The sequence below is a fragment of the Pelophylax lessonae genome (genome assembly GCF_965119305.1).
Source record: "Pelophylax lessonae genome assembly, chromosome: 6".
NCBI lineage: Eukaryota > Metazoa > Chordata > Amphibia > Anura > Ranidae > Pelophylax > Pelophylax lessonae.
The window spans coordinates 192,563,420-192,583,713 of record NC_138773.1 but is presented as its reverse complement, the minus strand read 5'-3'; the positions used below and the strand labels follow the sequence as shown (position 1 = coordinate 192,583,713).

At 42.1% G+C, this 20,294-nt stretch overlaps 1 protein-coding gene across 2 annotated transcripts in view; it reads right to left on the bottom strand.

Moving 5' to 3' along the window:
* CARF (calcium responsive transcription factor) overlaps positions 1-20,294 on the bottom strand; it is a 100,310-nt gene that overhangs the window by 37,519 nt on the left and 42,497 nt on the right. For both annotated transcript variants that reach the window (XM_082260729.1, XM_082260730.1), the window contains exons 6-8: positions 19,013-19,097; positions 15,776-15,965; positions 6,878-6,998 (exon numbers count right to left, since the gene is read on the bottom strand). In XM_082260729.1, coding sequence (XP_082116855.1) covers positions 6,878-6,998; positions 15,776-15,965; positions 19,013-19,097 — 396 coding nt within the window. The remainder of the gene's footprint in view (positions 1-6,877; positions 6,999-15,775; positions 15,966-19,012; positions 19,098-20,294) is intronic.

Sequence of the window (20,294 nt, the reverse complement as noted above, 5' to 3'; positions counted from 1 at the left end):
GCCTAGGCTATCTTTATGTAGAGTAACATTTCTTTTTTTCAGATCCTCAGAGAGTTCTTTGCCATGAGGTGCCATGTTGAACTTCCAGTGACCAGTATGAGAGAGTGAGAGTGATCACACCAAACTTAACACACCTGCTCCCCATTCACACCTGAGACCTTGTAACACTAAGGAGTCACATGACACTGAGGAGGGAAAATGGCTAACTGGGCCCAATTTGGACATTTTTACTTATAGGTGTACTCACTTTTGTTGCCAGCGGTTTAGACATTAATGGCTATGTGTGGAGTTATTTTGAGGGGACAGCAAATTTACACTGTTATACAAGCTGTACACTCACTACATTACATTGTAGCAAAGTGTCATTTCTTCAGTGTTGTCACATGAAGAGGTATAATAAAATATTTATAAAAATGTGAGGGGTGTACTCACTTTTGTGAGATACTGTATATATGCTACTGTTTTGAATGACTAAGGCCCCTTTCACATGGGCTTTCCGATCCGGTCTGCCTGTCAGTTTTTCAGGCGGACCTGATCGGATGCTCCATGTAGCCCTATGGAGCAGCGGATGTCAGCGGAGACATCTCTGCTGGCACCCGCTGCTATCTGATCCTGCCCGTGAAATCCGGATGGATGGAAACCCTATTTTCCATCCGTCTGGAGGATCGGATCAGATAAGATCGGATGAAAACAGACAGGCGGTCCGTTCTCATCCGATCTCCCATAGAGGAGAGCAAAGTAAACAGAGATGGAGCTGTCATCTCCCTGCTCAGCGGATCGATCCCCGCAAAGCAAAACTGAGTCCGTCGGGCGCTTGGCCCGTGTGAAAGGAACCTTATACTCAAAATGATGGTCCATCCCGGGCCTGCTACATCCAATTCCGTTTTTTCCTGTTACTTGTGAATACACTATTGTTAACACCCACTGCCCGCCCCCGCCAGCTTTATATCATGCTCAATATGGCCTTGGACTTAGCCTGATTAGGGAACACTAAAAACACAAATAAATCCAGCGCTAGTATGACAGGACCAGCGCCCTCTCCATGATAACTGGCATAACACCTGGGGGTCAAGTAGCAGCTGTGTGGGAACAAAATACACCAGGAGGGATGTTCAAGAGTATTAGTCACACAAGGGTTAACCACATAAGCGCTATATGAACCCACCGATGATGATTACTGATGGCAGCAATGATAGTCATGAATGATGCCAATGTAGTAAATAGAACATTTACTACCACGCTCCAGATGACGTCGTAGTGACAAAACGCGTAGAACGTGGCTTATTACGTCACTTCCGGTAACGGTGGTTCGGACCGGTGGAACGCAGAAGCAGCCCGGCGGACACCATACACTGAAAGTGAACTCCCTAACTGTGAGTGGATGCTAACTTGCTTTGATTTGGTTAACATATACTACGCAATGGAGGCTATTTTCTGTTTCAGCAACAGAGTCATCTGCCATAAAGTGTGCGGTAAGCATTGTTTGTACCTGGTGGAGATCCACAGGTGCAATGTGTATTATTTAAAGGCACACAATCGAGCACTTGGTGCAATACTACACAGGTGCACAAACCAGCACTCAGCACTTTGTATCTATGTTGGCAATATGATATGGTTTTACTGAACACAATTTATGCACTTTATTGATGGTTTTTAAGGATATTGGCACTTAGCATTCAAGTGGTGATAGTACATGGGCTACTAAAAGCACTATATGCACTTTCTTAAAGACGTATGGTTTTATATATTTTATCTTCACCAATACGCACATCACACACTTTTTATCTTTATATGTGATAGCGCCAATACCAACACCCCCGCACTTTTTCATTTCACACTACCTCAGAAGTAGGTTGGAGGCAGCTTACATCACATTGGTTACACTAATTCCAGTCCAATCAATGTACTGAAACTCCAAAGCGCTGGTATCAACCCTATCCCCTAGAACATTTACTGGCTCAACCAATAAAAAAAAAAAAAAGTAAAGAAAACTCAACCATACAAACCCATATACACAATCATATACCCGCAGTTGATCCAGAGGAAGGATCTTCTACACAGAGCTTAAGAAAGTATTTAATAAATTTGCCTTCTCTTTGTCCCCAGTCACCCACCAGTTAACCCTTGTGTGACTGATTAGGTATGCTCCAAATTGAGATGAATACATTGTAAAATCTCAGTTAATGTCAGTTGGTCTAAATCAGTTATAAATATATTTGGACACAACATGTATACTTTGTGTTATGTTCCTGTTCATATTTTTTTAATTTAACAGTTGACAGACCACCTTTATTTCCAAAATTATGTAAAGCACGTTACAATGTTCCTGACATATATTTCAGCTTCCTGGATTTTTTTTTTTTTACATCTGGCCTTCAGATATGAAAGTCAGAGTGATTTAACACCTGTTTAGATTTGTCATCCATGTGACGAAATAAAAAGTATGCCGTTTGCAATAAACTTTGCATAAAATTGTTCATTTTCATTTAACTTTAATGGTCCAAAGAATGTCAGGCAAACCGGTCGGCCCTCCCCCATGTTCACTTCATCAAATCTGGTCCTCTTTGAAAAAAGTTTGAACACCCCTGGGTTATGCAATCCAATTGTTGCAGAAGCTGTCCAGGTGGCTGGTCTCAGACGATCTTGTAGGTGAAGATGCTGGATGTGGAGGTCCTGGGCTGGTATGGTTACACGTGGTCTGCGGTTGTGAGGTCGGTTGGATGTACTGCCAAATTCTCTGAAACGCCTTTGGAGACGTCTTATGGTAGACAAATGAACATTCAATTCACGGGCAACAGCTCTGGTAGACATTCCTGCAGTCAGCATGCCAATTTTATGCTCCCTCAAAACTTGCGACATTTGTGGCATTGTACTGTGTGATAAAACTGCACATTTTAGAGTAGCTTTTTATTGTGGCCAGCCTAAGGGCTCTTTCACACGGGCGTTCAGTTTTTTTTGCCCGATCAGTTCCTTTTTTTTTTTTTTTTTAAACGGACACGGATGACACTTGTGTCATCCGGTCCGTATGTCCATTTTTCATCCCATCCGTTGCGGATGAAAAACGGACATAATGTATCTCTATGTAAATACGGATGTCAGCGGATGACACCACTGACATTCGTTTTTGCGTCCGTTCCGTTTTTTTGAACGGAAGAAAAAATAGGGTTCTCTTCCGTTCAAAAAAACTGAACTGAACTGAAAGGACGAAAAACGGATGTCAGCGGATGGTCATCCGCTGACATCCGTATTTACATAGAGATACATTATGTCCGTTTTTCATCCGCAAACGGATGGGATGAAAAACGGACATACGGAACGCCCGTGTGAAAGAGCCCTAAGGCACACCTGTGCAATAATCATGCTGTCTAATCGGCATCTTGATATGCCACACCTGTGAAGTGGATGGATTATCTCGGCAAAGGAAAGTGCTCACTAACAAAGATTTAGCCTGATTTGTAAACAATATTTTAGAGAAATAGGCCTTTTGTGTACATCGAAAAAGTCGCAGATCTTTGAGTCCAGCTCATAAAAATGGGGGCAAAAACAAAAGTGTTGCGTTTATAATTTTGTTCAGTGTAGAATGAGAAAGCAGAACCCCTAAAACAGAGAGGATAGGTAGCACCAAGTGTACCTCAAAACCCAACCAGTGTATCACCACACGCTACCAGAAATCCTTCATTAAGGAAAAAAAATATATATGTAATATATATATATATATATATATATATATATATATATATATATACACATACACACACAGTATCTCACAAAAGTGAGTACAACCCTCACATTTTTGTAAATATCATATGTTTTCATGTGACAACACTGAAGAAATTACACTTTCTTTACACAATGTAAAGTAGTGAGTGTACAACTTGTATAACAATGTAAATTTGCTGTCCCCTCAAAATAACTCAGCACACAGCTATTAATGTCTAAACCGCTGGCAACAAAAGTGAAAATGAGAAAGAGAAAATGTCCAAATTGGGCCCAATTAGCCATTTTCCCTCCCCTGTGTCATGTGACTCATTAGTGTTACAAGGTCTCAGGTATGAATGGGGAGCAGGTGTGTTAAGTTTGGTGTGATCACTCTCACTCTCTCATACTGGTCACTGGAAGTTCAAAATGGCACCTCATGGCAAAGAACTCTCTGAGGATCTGAAAAAAAGAATTGTTGCTACACATAAAGATGGCCAAGGCTATATTGTTCAGTGTAGAATGAGAAAGCAGAACCCCTAAAACAGAGAGGATAGGTAGCACCAAGTGTACCTCAAAACCCAACCAGTGAATCACCACACGCTACCAGAAATCCTTCCACCAGCCAACAAGACTGAGAAGGCAAAGCCTTTTCCGCAGAAGAACCATCGTGGTCAACAGAAACACAGGCAACAATTTCCCTGGGAGGATTTCCAAACTTTCTTTGAGGAGAAGATTCTGTATTACTCGACAGATGTCTTACAGAGGCCAGGACAGTACACCGACTTATGGAAGGTTGAACTGATGAGGTGAGAACATTCTTTCCTAGGGAACTAGAGGAAAGTCCCGGGTGTGGAGATGTACGATACAAATAAATATTCTCAGGGTGATAGGAAAGCACCACCCCATTCCCCTAGCCAGGGACAGAAAAGTAGTATCCAAAACAAATTTATCCAAAGAGATAATTTGGTTTCCTCTCTTCTTGAGCCCAAACAATGATGCTGAAGGAGAGCCCACAAGAGAAGGTGAGACGAAAATATAAGAGAAACCCTGGACACCCCATCAGCCCCAAAGTGGGAGGAGAGACAAGTAGGGAAGAGAGCTGTTGATCACCAGAAAGGGATCTTTATATTGAGAGCCTGAAACCCCTTGCCCATTGGTGAACCAAATGCTTAAAAGAGGCCACCTCCAAGTGAGGTCTGCAGGTGTAAGTTGGGTAGGACTCAGACTACGAGAGTCCAGAAAGGAAGTCCTCTTCAGAGGGAGTCTCCTGAGTGTTCCACAATGGGGATGCCAGGAACAAATACTAGGATGAAAAAAAGGAGAGCTGCTTATAATGGGCACTTTTGAAGAATCCTGAATAGGCAGAGCCTTATCAGCAAAAGAGCCAGTTAAAACTACTTCCTGTCAACCTTTTAGGTCGAAAGATCCATTGGAAGATGGATAGGACTGGGTGGTAATGGTTGGGTTAAGGAGGGGGTTCAGGGTCAAGAGGGATATAGTTCTTGACAGTAAGCTTCTGCCAAGGGAGGAATTGTGAAGGACATAAAAGTATCTAAGCGCAAAATGTAATATATTGCAGATTGCTGATCCGTTTTGGAACTCGGAAGGATCAGAGGCAGACTCTGCCAGGAATGGAGCCAGGGTGCCCTTAAAACCTCTACAGGCAGGTTGTTTGTATTCTATATTCTTGTAGGCATTGGCTTCCTCGGGGGTACCAGATAAAATGTCTCCATGATCACTAGGGGAGTATAGGCTGAGGTCACCAATGACAGGATTGTCCTCTATGTATCTTAAGGAAGACATGTTCTACTCACCCAGCAGTAAAGTAATTAGGCCCAGAGTTAGGCAAAGCCTTAATACTCACAGACCTAAGTGGCGGGTGACAAGGGTTTCAGGTGGCCAATCGTAACCAAGCCACTGTGGGAAGACAGTGGAAATCGACTGGAGACCCAAATTAACCTTCAAAAGCAGGAGCAGCAAGATGATGCTTTCTCCAGACTAAATGGTGGGAAATAGAGCATGAAGCATGTGTACACAGCTCTCCACCCAACAGATGGAGCCACAGCTCAATCCCTCAGCCTTACCACAGTAAACTGGCAGTGGTGTGAAATTTAAAATGGCACCCGTTGGTGCAACAATGAGGTAGCTCCCAGTGTTTCAGCCTGGCCAGCCTTACACCTGGGGCTGTTACATGGCTCTGGACCTAGAAAGTGCTCTACAGCTAACTAACCAGTATCTTCAGGTCTGGAAAGCGCCAAAGGCAGAATCCAGTGCTGAAAGTTCACATTCCGGGCTAGCTCTGCACTTGTTCAGTGGGATCCAGGTAGGCATCCAAAGCTGGTGCTGAGGAACTGCCAATCCGGAGAGAGTTTCAAAGACTAGCTCAAGCAGCAATATGCAAGCAGTCTTGATTGAATTCACTGAGGAAAAAACACCAGCAGTGTAGCCAAAGAATCCTGATTGAAGTCACCTAGGTTAGAAGGCTAGCAAAAAAAAAAGTAGCTGGAGCTGAGCTGAATAAAGGGAGTTCAATCTTCTTGGACAATACCAAAAAACTGAGGCATGTAGGGTGGAGAGTCATACAGGGGCTGGCTTACTCCTTTTCTGTTTGCCAGTGTCCCAACTTCCTATATAACCTGACTGTAATGAAGTTTGTCGCTTCCCAGAACGTCTGGTACAAGGAACTGGTAACTTAGCGCAAGCTTATGCTGCTATCAATCAAACTGCTGAAGCAGGGAGAAGCAGAGGAGTGGCTTACCACTGTAGGCTTTTGTACTATCTGATACAGCATACAGACACTCAGCTGCAGGGACAGTTAGGAGTGCATCAAAGATGTGGTTCCATGGGTTCCTGTAGGGCCATGGAGCTACCCCAATACAAAATCTGGGGACAGAATGCAAAGCATCTACAGCCCTTAAAAGAAAACACAAAGCAAATCTGATAAGTGCTGATGTTCGCAGCACTGTAAGATTTTTACGTATGAAGGTTTAAAAACACTTTATTTACTGTCTTATTTATGTACTTCAGGTTTAATATGATGCTAAAACAACATAGAGTTGGTCATTAAAAAGCACTTTTTCGGTTTAAAAAACTGTGCTTCGGGTCTGCAGTTCTCACCTCCAGTTGGGAAGAGAGTTGTTTGTCTCAGCAAAAAGATATTTAGTTGAGAAGCACCCACCTTGCAGGACATGTTGCTTTGTAGGATTGCCCAGATCCGTTGTCTCCCTCTAAACTTCTCTTGGGCTGTGCACCTTTTCTTCTTGGCCCATACTGACATTCCATCACAATTGCTCTGCTTCCTAGAATAGCCAAATTTAAATTTTCGTATAAGAAAAAAAATGTCTGTCTATCTTTCAGATTTCTGATGCATGCACATGAACCCTCTCAAAAGGATGAAAACCGCAAGCAAGAACAGGATGATATTTAAAATAAGTACATACGTTTAAGTTTAATACAAATAAATTAGCTCCAGATGTTTTTATTTAAATGTGTTCTGATGGTGCCAGTGAGCAATAGCAAATAAAATTGCAGTAGCTTTGGGCACTCTAGCAATATTGCAGGTTCAGTCTCCCGCTTCAACAAAGGTATTATGTTTGTTTTGAAGGTGACCAATGTAACCATGTAAAAACATTCATACCTAGAACAACATACTGAAAATATTTTTTTTTCTTATGTAAAACATATATATATATATATATATATATATATATATATATATATACATACAGTGGGTATGGAAAGTATTCAGACCCCCTTAAATTTTTCACTCTTTGTTATATTGCAGCCATTTGCTAAAATCATTTAAGTTCATTCTTCTTCCTCATGAATGTACACATAGCACCCCATACTGACAGAAAAACACAGAATTGTTGACATTGTTGCAGATTTATTAAAAAAGAAAAACTGAAATATCACATGGTCCTAAGTATTCAGACCCTTTGCTCAGTATTTAGTAGAAGCCCCCTTTTGATCTAATACAGCCAGGAGTCTTTTTGGGAAAGATGCAACAAGTCTTTCACACCTGGATTTGGGGATCCTCTGCCATTCCTCCTTGCAGATCCTCTCCAGTTCTGTCAGGTTGGATGGTAAACGTTGGTGGACAGACATTTTTAGGTCTCTACAGAGATGCTCAATTGGGTTTAAGTCAGGGCTCTGGCTGGGCCATTCAAGAACAGTCACGGAGTTGTGAAGCCACTCCTTCGTTATTTTAGCTGTGTACTTAGGGTCATTGTCTTGTTGGAAGGTAAACCTTCGGCCCAGTCTGAGGTCCAGAGCACTCTGGAGAAGGTTTTTGTCCAGGATATCCCTGTACTTGGCCGCATTCATCTTTCCCTCGATTGCAACCAGTCGTCCTGTCCCTGCAGCTGAAAAACACCCCCACAGCATGATGCTGCCACCACCATGCTTCACTGTTGGGACTGTATTGGACAGGTGATGAGCAGTGCCTGGTTTTCTCCACACATACCGCTTAGAATTAAGGCCAAAAAGTGCTATTTTGGTCTCATCAGACCAGAGAATCTTATTTCTCACCATCTTGGAGTCCTTCAGGTGTTTTTTAGCAAACTCCATGCGGGCTTTCATGTGTCTTACACTGAGGAGAGGCTTCCGTCGGGCCACTCTGCCATAAAGCCCCGACTGGTGGAGGGCTGCAGTGATGGTTGACTTTCTACAACTTTCTCCCATCTCCTGACTGCATCTCTGGAGCTCAGCCACAGTGATCTTTGGGTTCTTCTTTACCTCTCTCACCAAGGTTCTTCTCCCCCGATAGCTCAGTTTGGCCGGACGGCCAGCTCTAGGAAGGGTTCTGGTCGTCCCAAACGTCTTCCATTTGAGGATTATGGAGGCTACTGTGCTCTTAGGAACCTTAAGTGCAGCAGAAATCTTTTTGTAACCTTGGCCAGATCTGTGCCTTGCCACAATTCGGTCTCTGAGCTCTTCAGGCAGTTCCTTTGACCGCATGATTCTCATTTGCTCTGACATGCATTGTGATCTGGAAGGTCTTATATAGACAGGTGTGTGGCTTTCCTAATCAAGTCCAATCAGTATAATCAAACACAGCTGGACTCAAATGAAGGTGTAGAACCATCTCAAGGATGATCAGAAGAAATGGAAAGCACCTGAGTTAAATATATGAGTGTCACAGCAAAGGGTCTGAATACTTAGGACCATGTGATATTTCAGTTTTTCTTTTTTAATAAATCTGCAACAATGTCAACAATTCTGTGTTTTTCTGTCAGTATGGGGTGCTATGTGTACATTCATGAGGAAGAAGAATGAACTTAAATGATTTTAGAAAATGGCTGCAATATAATAAAGAGTGAAAAATTTAAGGGGGTCTGAATACTTTCCGTACCCACTATATATATATATATATATATATATATATACATATATATACACACACACACATACATACACACAGTATCTCACAAAAGTGAGTACACCCCTCACATTTTTGTAAATATCATATCTTTTCATGTGACAACACTGAAGAAATTACACCTTGCTACAATGTAAAGTAGTGAGTGTAAAACTTGTATAACAATGTAAATTTGTTTTCCCCTCAAAATAACCCAACACACAGCTATTAATGTCTAAACTGCTGGCAACAAAAATGAAAATGTGAAAGTGAAAATGTCCAAAGTGGGCCCAATTAGCCATTTTCCCTCCCCTGTCTCATGTGACTCATTAGTGTTACAAGGTCTCAGGTATGAATGGGGAGCAGGTGTGTTAAGTTCGGTGTTATCACTCTCACTCTCTAATACTGGTCACTGGAAGTTCAACATGGCACCTCATGGCAAAGAACTCTCTGAGGATCTGAAAAAAAAGAATTGTTGCTCTACATAAAGATGGCATAGGCTATAAGAAGATTGCCAAGACCCTGAAACTGAGCTGCAGAACGGTGGCCAAGATCATACAGCAGTTTAACAGGCCAGGTTCCACTCAGAACAGGCCTCGCCATGGTCAACCAAAGATGTGGAGTGCACGTGCTCAGCGTCATATCTAGAGGTTTCTTTGGGAAATAGACGTACGAGTGCTGCCAGCATTGCTGCAGAGGCTAAAGGGGTGTGGGGGGGGGGGGGTCAGCCTGTCAGTGCTCAGACCATACACCGCAGACTGCATCAAATTGGTCTGCATGGCTGTCATCCCAGAAGGAAGAAGAAATAAAAGGAAAACAACTGCGCTAATTCAAAACAATAAGCAGCAACTTCAAGTGTGACAGACACCCCAAAATAAATAGTAAAAGATAAGCTGCGCTGTATGTTGAACCATCAACTGAAATAGTCCATAAAAAAGTCCAATGCCAAATAAAGGTTGTGAAAACTTGTGCAGGTACCCCTTACCAAATAGTTGATATAGAAAAGCCAGGTGATGAATATTCAATTATCCTCACAGACGGGACACACTATTCACCCAATGACATTGGGGCTTCTCAGCAGAGGGCGTTAAGGTAAAAGAAATTGGACATCATAGTGTAAATCCAAATTAAAAGGAGTTAAACACCAAAAATTGATATTCAGGCCCTGTTCAGGTACCGCTTACCAGAAATAAGTTGATGTAAGGCCAAACAGTATAAGGAGACTCCAGGTATGCCTCAGATAATGAGGATCGAGGGACCTTAATGATGTCAGTATGGAACAGCTTCAATGGTTAAACAGGCAGGGATGTGAAACTCAGCTCAGATTCCCAGGAGAAAAACGACCAGCTCAACAGATGATTGAATGGGTAAGGGAATCCAGTAATTGACACTCAAAACGGGACTTCTCCAAGGGGCTCAGGGCTCAGAGGTAGATGAGAGGGCAGCCAAAGAACACAGAGGAGAGAGCCATAGTGTAAAACCCCAATAACATTTATTGTAGAAAAAGAATAAAACTTACAAGCGTCGGAAGAAATAAGCATGTACAGGGAGATGTGCGAGCCGCCGGCCGGACGGCTCCGCTCGCCCGTCCTTCAAAGGTGGATCACGTGGGGATGACGTCAGCACGCCGCGTCCTGACGCGTTTCATCAAAGATGATATTATCAAAAGGTACGGGCGGCGTGCTGACGCCACCTTTATATAACAAAAAACAATCGATGACCGGAAGTTCACCCAGCGCCATCTTTAGTGTGGTAACCCGGAACCGGAACATATTACATGACCCGGAAGGGGAATTAAGGAGGGACAATAACAATTTGCCATTGGTAAATCCCGATGAATGGGATTAACCCTAAATTGACTCCGTCTAATGCCGTGTATGGATCCATATCATACATCAGACCTGGGGGCCAAATGGACCAAGTTCAAAACCCCATTGTCCGAAGAGCAGAAGCAAATATCAATAAATAAAATATAGTATATAACGCTAGGAAGTGCAAAATTGAAAATTAAAAATGGGATATATGACCCAATAATTGTGAGAACTTCCAGTGATGGATTCTATTGTGTAGTTCCCACAACATCAAAAATTATTTAAAATTGGCTCAGAATTGTGGGTAAAGGCCATAAATACTACAGATAATATATATTACATAGCATAATGATGGCAGTGATATATAAATTAAAATAAGTACATACATAAATTGAAAATTACATGCATGAAATAAAACAAAAAAGTATCACCAAAGCCAATACGGTATGGAAAACATGGCAAAACACCAATGTCTAAATGAAGCCTCAACCATCCTATAAAAGAGGTGAGGCGACAATGATGAGCAATTAGTCATATCAAGGGGGGGGGGAGGGGGAAAAAGAAAAAAGGGGGGAACCAAAATAAAAATGTATATATATATACAAAAAAATTTAGGAGTTATCGATAAAGGCGTTCACCTCCGTGTCGACATTTAATCCAAAGGGTGTATAGGATTTAACCCTATATATCCAGGCCATCTCGAGACGTGAAATGCCTCTCTTTAAAGGTTCACCCCGCCAATGTGGAACAAACTTATCTATTCCAAGGAACAGCGTACCCTTAGGGTCACTATTGTGCATCTGTGCGTAGTGCTTAGAGACCGAATGTTTAGGGAATGATTTTCTAATGTTTGCAACATGTTCATTAAGCCTCACATTCATAGGGCGTTTTGTCCTGCCGATGTATTGGTAACCACATGGACACTGGAGCAAATAAACCACTCCTTTGGTAGCACAAGAGATAAATGGCTCTATATCATGTGTTTTACCAGTACTACGGGAAATAAAAGTTTTAGTGTTCCGTTTCTTTATTGAATTCAAAGAGCAAATCTGGCACCTGTTGCACTTGTAGTACCCTGTAAGTTGATCTAAAAAGGTACTTCTAGATTTTGGAGGTTCAAGCACATTGGGGGCCAGGCGATTGCGTAATGATGATGCTCCTCTAAAGATAACCCTAGGTCTCTCTGGTAGGGAGGTGCTGAGGACAGGGTCATTATTTAGGATATGCCAATGCCGGCGTATCAGATTTTTAATGACCATGTGCTGGCTTGAGAAAGTGGTGATAAATGGTGCAGCAGCAGAATTGATGGCAGTATTATTAGCCTCTTTCATCCGTGGTTGCAAGAGTTGGGCCCTGTCTTGTTGTTGTACCTCTAGGAGTGTTTTCTGGAGAAAATCTGGGTCATAACCCTTCTCAAGAAATCTTCCAGTTAGGACTTTCGACTGGGAAAGGAACTCCTGATGGTTGGAACAATTTCTCATAATGCGGAGATATTGTCCCTTGGGTATTGCCTTTAACCAGGGGTCGTAATGGCAACTATCGACTGGAATGTATGAGTTTCTATCAGTAGTTTTAAAATATGTTGATGTTACAAAACTATTGTCCTTCACAGATATAGTTATATCAAGAAAGTTGATGGTAAACTGGCTGCATTCATAGTTGAGCTGGATGCCTCTTGAATTGGCATTCAACATTTCCATGAAAGCCACCAATTCATGGTGATGACCGTCCCAGAGGAGGAGGACGTCATCGATGTACCTAGCCCACAGCCTCAATTGAGGCCTATGGTGGGCATAGATGACGTCCTCCTCCCACTGGGCCATGAAGAGGTTGGCCAAGGAGGGGGCATATTTAGCCCCCATAGCCACCCCTGTTATCTGGCGGTAAAATTTACCATCAAACCAGAAATAATTATGGTGTGTGGCAAATTCCAAAAGTCTCATGATGAAAGAGATCTGTTGGTCTGGTATCTGGGAATCCCTATCAAGAAACATCCTCACTGCATCTAGGCCTAAATGATGTGGAATGATCGTGTAGAGGGAGGACACGTCTGCTGTTACCAGCCATAGATCCGCAGTGGGAGTCTGTTCAGACAACAAATTCAGGATATGCGTGGTATCCTTGACATAAGATGGAGTCCTCTGGACTAGAGGCTGCAGATAGGAGTCAATGTACTTCCCCACCCGGGACGTCACAGAGTCTATGCCACTGACAATGGGGCGACCCGGGGGGGAAGTCAGACTCTTATGCAGTTTTGGAAGGCAGTAAATTACTGGGGTCCGGGGGCATTTCGGAATGAGGAAAGCCTTCTCCTTTTTATTAAGTATGAATGTGAGGCTTAATGAACATGTTGCAAACATTAGAAAATCATTCCCTAAACATTCGGTCTCTAAGCACTACGCACAGATGCACAATAGTGACCCTAAGGGTACGCTGTTCCTTGGAATAGATAAGTTTGTTCCACATTGGCGGGGTGAACCTTTAAAGAGAGGCATTTCACGTCTCGAGATGGCCTGGATATATAGGGTTAAATCCTATACACCCTTTGGATTAAATGTCGACACGGAGGTGAACGCCTTTATCGATAACTCCTAAATTTTTTTGTATATATATATACATTTTTATTTTGGTTCCCCCCTTTTTTCTTTTTCCCCCTCCCCCCCCCTTGATATGACTAATTGCTCATCATTGTCGCCTCACCTCTTTTATAGGATGGTTGAGGCTTCATTTAGACATTGGTGTTTTGCCATGTTTTCCATACCGTATTGGCTTTGGTGATACTTTTTTGTTTTATTTCATGCATGTAATTTTCAATTTATGTATGTACTTATTTTAATTTATATATCACTGCCATCATTATGCTATGTAATATATATTATCTGTAGTATTTATGGCCTTTACCCACAATTCTGAGCCAATTTTAAATAATTTTTGATGTTGTGGGAACTACACAATAGAATCCATCACTGGAAGTTCTCACAATTATTGGGTCATATATCCCATTTTTAATTTTCAATTTTGCACTTCCTAGCGTTATATACTATATTTTATTTATTGATATTTGCTTCTGCTCTTCGGACAATGGGGTTTTGAACTTGGTCCATTTGGCCCCCAGGTCTGATGTATGATATGGATCCATACACGGCATTAGACGGAGTCAATTTAGGGTTAATCCCATTCATCGGGATTTACCAATGGCAAATTGTTATTGTCCCTCCTTAATTCCCCTTCCGGGTCATGTAATATGTTCCGGTTCCGGGTTACCACACTAAAGATGGCGCTGGGTGAACTTCCGGTCATCGATTGTTTTTTGTTATATAAAGGTGGCGTCAGCACGCCGCCCGTACCTTTGATAATATCATCTTTGATGAAACGCGTCAGGACGCGGCGTGCTGACGTCATCCCCACGTGATCCACCTTTGAAGGACGGGCGAGCGGAGCCGTCCGGCCGGCGGCTCGCACATCTCCCTGTACATGCTTATTTCTTCCGACGCTTGTAAGTTTTATTCTTTTTCTACAATAAATGTTATTGGGGTTTTACACTATGGCTCTCTCCTCTGTGTTCTTTGGCTGCCCTCTCATCTACCTCTGAGCCCTGAGCCCCTTGGAGAAGTCCCGTTTTGAGTGTCAATTACTGGATTCCCTTACCCATTCAATCATCTGTTGAGCTGGTCGTTTTTCTCCTGGGAATCTGAGCTGAGTTTCACATCCCTGCCTGTTTAACCATTGAAGCTGTTCCATACTGACATCATTAAGGTCCCTCGATCCTCATTATCTGAGGCATACCTGGAGTCTCCTTATACTGTTTGGCCTTACATCAACTTATTTCTGGTAAGCGGTACCTGAACAGGGCCTGAATATCAATTTTTGGTGTTTAACTCCTTTTAATCTGGATTTACACTATGATGTCCAATTTCTTTTACCTTAACGCCCTCTGCTGAGAAGCCCCAATGTCATTGGGTGAATAGTGTGTCCCGTCTGTGAGGATAATTGAATATTCATCACCTGGCTTTTCTATATCAACTATTTGGTAAGGGGTACCTGCACAAGTTTTCACAACCTTTATTTGGCATTGGACTTTTTTATGGACTATTTCAGTTGATGGTTCAACATACAGCGCAGCTTATCTTTTACTACTACCATCCCAGAAGGAAGCCTCTTCTAAAGATGATGCACAAGAAAGCCCACAAACTGTTTGCTGAAGACAAGCAGACTAAGGACATGGATTCCTGGAACCATGTACTGTGGTCTGATGAGACCAAGATAAACTTATTTAGTTCAGATGGTGTCAAGCGTGTGTGGCGGCAACCAGGTGAGGAGTACAAAGACAAGTGTGTCTTGCCTACAGTCAAGCATGGTGGTGGGAGTGTCATGGTCTATGGCTGCATGAGTGCTACCGGCAATGGGGAGCTACAGTTCATTGAGGAAACCATGAATGCCAACATGTACTGTGACATACTGAAGCAGAGCATGATCCCACCCCCTTGGAGACTGGGCCGCAGGGCAGTATTCTAACATGATAACGACCCCAAACACCTCCAAGAAGACTACTGCCTTGCTAAAGAAGCTGATGGTAAAGGTTATTTTTAATTTACAGGATTTTTCACAGCAGCCTAAAACCTTTGCAAAGTACTGTATTTTAACTATGTATTTAGCAATCTGCCTTACAGTTTAGTTTAAGTGCATTATTTTTTTAAATGAGCAGCTACCTTAGAAAAGGATTATGAACCTGATTGTCCAATAAACCCACCAGAGGGTTATGAGCTACAGTGGAAGGTAGGCATTCGTTAAGTACTCTCCTGTATGTAATTTATTACCATGTCTGATCACAATAGTTACAGTATGTACAATCATTACACCAGGAGACAGGAATTATTATACCGTAATCGTAATTTACTGGTTTTACCTGCATTTACAAAAGGGATTCCATCATAAGGAACATATTGGGATTTCCACATTAAGCGAGTGGCAGGCTTGGCTGGGCTTGGAGATTGGCGTGTTCCCCAAACACTCATTGTTTGCTGCTTATGTAGGCCTAAAATGTTCATGAGCTCAGCCTCGCTCAAACAGTAACCACGGTAAGAGTCTCCAATTTTCTGTAAATATAAAGAATGTTTATAAACCAAAATATTCAGTTTTCAGCAATGTTTACAGCAGTGTTAATTTCATCAACAATGATATTGGAGATTTTAGTAGAATAAAATATGACTAAGGCCCCTTTCACACTTATACGACCTAAAAGTCGGGCGATTTTGCCGTAATTTTTTTTGCTGCGATTTTGACCGGACTTGAAGCAATGCCTATGTCTATGGACCTCAAAACACATTCAAATCGCCCATAAGTAGTGCAGGGACTACTTTGAAGCCGAACAGATATGAACGGTACTCATTGGAAATCATGGAGTACGACTTGCAATGCGACTTTGCAGTCCTAAGTCGTAGGACAAGTTGCACAAGGTGTGAAAGGGGCCCAAAACTAAAACAATTCAGATTATCAAAATATGACGAAAACTAAAATAGCATTTTAGTCAAAAGACTATAATATGACTAAAACTAAATCGAAATTTGATGTCAAAATTAACACTGCTCTCCTGGCCTTTTCTACATCAGCAACACAATTCCATCCTCAATCTATAATAGTACAATACATGTTTAAACCTTAATGTGTTATCACATAAGAATAAGTAGGGGGCATCTACTAAGTTGCTGAAAGCAAAAAAAAAAATTAAGGAAACTTTAGGCTTTTCTTATTTTTGTTCATAATATTTAAAATGTTGGTAATATATTCAGGTAATATGTACAATGGCATTACAGCTAACAGAGTTTACAGTTTTTTTATATTTTAAAGTTGTACTTCTGTTTGTCAAAAAGCAATATTTTAGTTTTTTTATGAAACTTGGTTTTATTTATAAAGAGGTTATATATCACAATTGCTAAATCTGTGTCTGTAGTGCATGTCCAAACCTTAATGCAAGAAATAATAACATGTTATTAGATTTTTACTCCAGGGGTATAAATTGAGTTTGGCAATTCTAGTGAAATGCTTAAATAATGCATTGCGATTTACCTAAACCCATTCAATTTTAGTAGACTAAAATAGGACTAAAACAATTCAGATTACTAAAATACAACTAAAACTAAATTGGCATTTTAGTCAATTTAGTCAAAAAGACTATGACTAAAAATAAATCAAAATTTGACCCCAAAATTAACACTGGTGTACAGTAAGCTTCTGCTAAGCATTTGCAATGTCTTTGGCAAGCTTCAATCAGCTTTGTCTAAGCCTAAATTATTACTAAACACAGATCCTAATGTGAGTGCTGAATATCCCTTTAAAGGCTTATTGCATCTTTTCCAAAAAAGTAACAAATGCAGCAAAACTGATCTTATTACTACTATTTTGCACTGAGGCCTGCAGAGCACTGCACCTTCAATCAGTGCATCACAAGTTTGAACAAGGCCTTCCTCAAGACTATCTTAAAGTGGTTTTAAAGGCAGAAGGTTTTTTACCTTAATGAAAACTCTACATTTAAGCATTTAAGAAAAAAAACCTTCCATAGTCAGCTCCCCCGCAGCCCCCCCCCCCCCAAATGCTTACTGGCTGCTCACTCTCTCTCTCCTCATGGGACATTGAGGCAGCAGTGGGAGTCATTGGCTCCTGCTACTGTCAATCAAATTTTGTGAGGACAGAGCAAGGGTGGGGCTGAGACTTTTCAAAAAGACACACACAGCCCAGTTTGGGTTCCAGCCTACATGAGTGCCCCCATAGCAAGCGGCTTGCTATAGGGGCACTCGGAAGGGAGGAAGACCTCAGAGTGCCTGCGGGGGACTCCCGAGGAGGAGGTTCAGGGCTGCTCTGTGCAAAACCATTTGACAGGTACACGCTTCCACTCCTGCTCGGGCAACCTAGGCAGCTCGAGCGGAAGTTCTCCTCTCCCCCTCCCTCCCTGCAATCTTCTGGGACATGTCACAGGTCCCAGAAGATTGCCTGGCCATTCACAATGCTCAGCGCGACTCGCGCATGCGCAGTGCGCACCCGGCTACGAAGCCGCAAGCTGTTGCTGGCTGTCAGTGTAAGCTGTGTGCTCATACCTCATATGGGCAAGCAGTTGCACACTGGCATCAACAAAATACTTAGAGCGCTCAACAGTGCCCTGGTAGTTCATTGAGAACTACAAGCCGACAGCCAGAAGGGCTTTCAGTAGTTATCGTAGTTTTCCCATTCATAAACCTCCCCCCATTCCCCATTCTTTTTAAAATTGTGACAGCGGGTGCGGGGGGGAAGATCCTGGGTCTGCTGTCACAGTGAAGACTGAGGGGTGGGCGCAGGGGCAGCTGCAGCAGTAACATGTTGCACACTGAATACAGGTGAATTTATCCTTTAAGGCTTTAAAGGCTCACTCCACCTCGTTTGCAGCGTCTCGTTGCACAGGCCCACTCCTGACATCTAAGTAGGGGTTCTCCTAACACCCCAGGCTCTCTCACTCTCCTAATACTCAGATTCCTTCATTCCCCTGGACTCTCTCACAGTTGCTTCAGCTTTTTTAGTCTCCCAGACTCTCTCAGCTGTCCCAACTCACTCAGTCCAGCGGGCCTGGAAATTTTCCCACATGGGATTGCCTTTATCTCCAGACAGGAACCACCACCTGTCTTTAGACGGGAGACCACCTCCCTCCTGGTTGGAGCCCTTAACTATTCCCAGTCCTTCATTAAAAGGGCTGTGTGCACCTGGACACAACAACATTTGGACACGGAGTTAGAGATTTCTTCCCTCCCAAAACACATTGAAATCTTCAAACTACGGAGCCCAATCCAACACCAAACTCCGGAGAAAGCTGTACAAACAGTTTTCTCCGCTCATAATAGATACTCCGAAGTCCCACACTCTGTATACGTGCGAACCCTGTGTCCTTTTTCCAACAAATTTCCTAGTGGGAGGGCCTTGCACTGTCACAATATATACACATAGATTACTCATTACTTACTAACCATAAGACACCAGAACTTGAACCCAAATCTTTGAAGAACATAATCAAATTCAGAAACTGGCAAGGACAAGCCATTAAGGTGTGTTGGTCTACACTGAGCTTATATCCACAATTACAACTTAAGGTAAGGTGTGGTTGGATTGAATTTTATCTCACCTCACAGCTCCTGAGGCGACGGGCCCAAGCGGGAATATTAAGAGGAAGAGGTTGAAGAGGTTTCTGAAAAGGTTCAACAGTCCATCTACAAAGGACAGTTCAAAAGATTAAAATTGTTTCACACAATCACTATAGTGACTAAAACCAGGACTTCTTTATAGGTCTTCACAATAGCAGAATTATTAGGAATTGTATCCATTTAGGATGAGACAAATATATAAGAAGAAAATGGTCGCACACCACTGCGGGATCCAATGAAGAGAAATTCCTTTATTCACATGAATGGTACAAGGTACAGCAGGTAGGTACCCTGCTGTACCTTGTACCATTCATGTGAATAAAGGAATTTCTCTTCATCTTCTAGATTGTAAGCTCTAACGAGCAAGGCCCTCTAATTCCTCCTGTATTGAATTGTATTGTAACTGTATTGTCTTCCCTCACATTGCAAAGCGCTGCGTAAACTGTTGGTGCTATATAAATCCTGTATAATAATAATAATAATAATAATAAATTGGATCCTGCGGTGGTGTGCGACCATTTTCTTCTTATATGCTTCTCCCGGTGGGGAGTCGAGGTACAGCACCCACTTTGGATTGTGGACATTGACTGGCCTGAGCGGTGTTATCCCTTTCTACAATTTAAAATTAGGCTAATACGTACATTTTAGGGTTTTAGCGATTCTTTACTCTATATGGTCATATGCAGTGTGTATTTGGAAACAATATATGAAACTACTGTAAAGGGATTGGTGTTCTGCAGCCTCTATTTCAAAAAAGTTGGGACGCTGTATAAAATCAGAACAGAATGCAATAATTTGCAGTTCTCATAAACCCATATTTTATTTATGCTACACCATGGTAAACAAGGCCCTGTCCCAGCATTTCTGACATGTATTGCTACCATCAACTTCAAAATGACCTTATTTTTTTTTCTTAAAGCAGTGGTTAGTTACAGTGAGGAAAATTATTTGATCCCCTGCAGATTTTGTAAGTTTGCCCAATTACAAAGGAATGAAGGGGCTATCATTTTAATCTTCGGTGTACTTTAAATTATAGAGACCGAAGATCAACCAAAATTCCAGAAAAAAAACACATGGTACAAATGTTATAAACGGAGTTGTAGTTCAGTGAATAAAATAAGTATTTGATCCCCAAGCAAAACATGACTTAGTACTTGATGGAGAAACCCTTGTTGGCAAACACAGAGGTAAGATGGTTCTTGTAGTTGGTTACCAGGTTTGCACACATCTCAGGAGGGATTTTGGTCCACTCTTCTTTGCAAG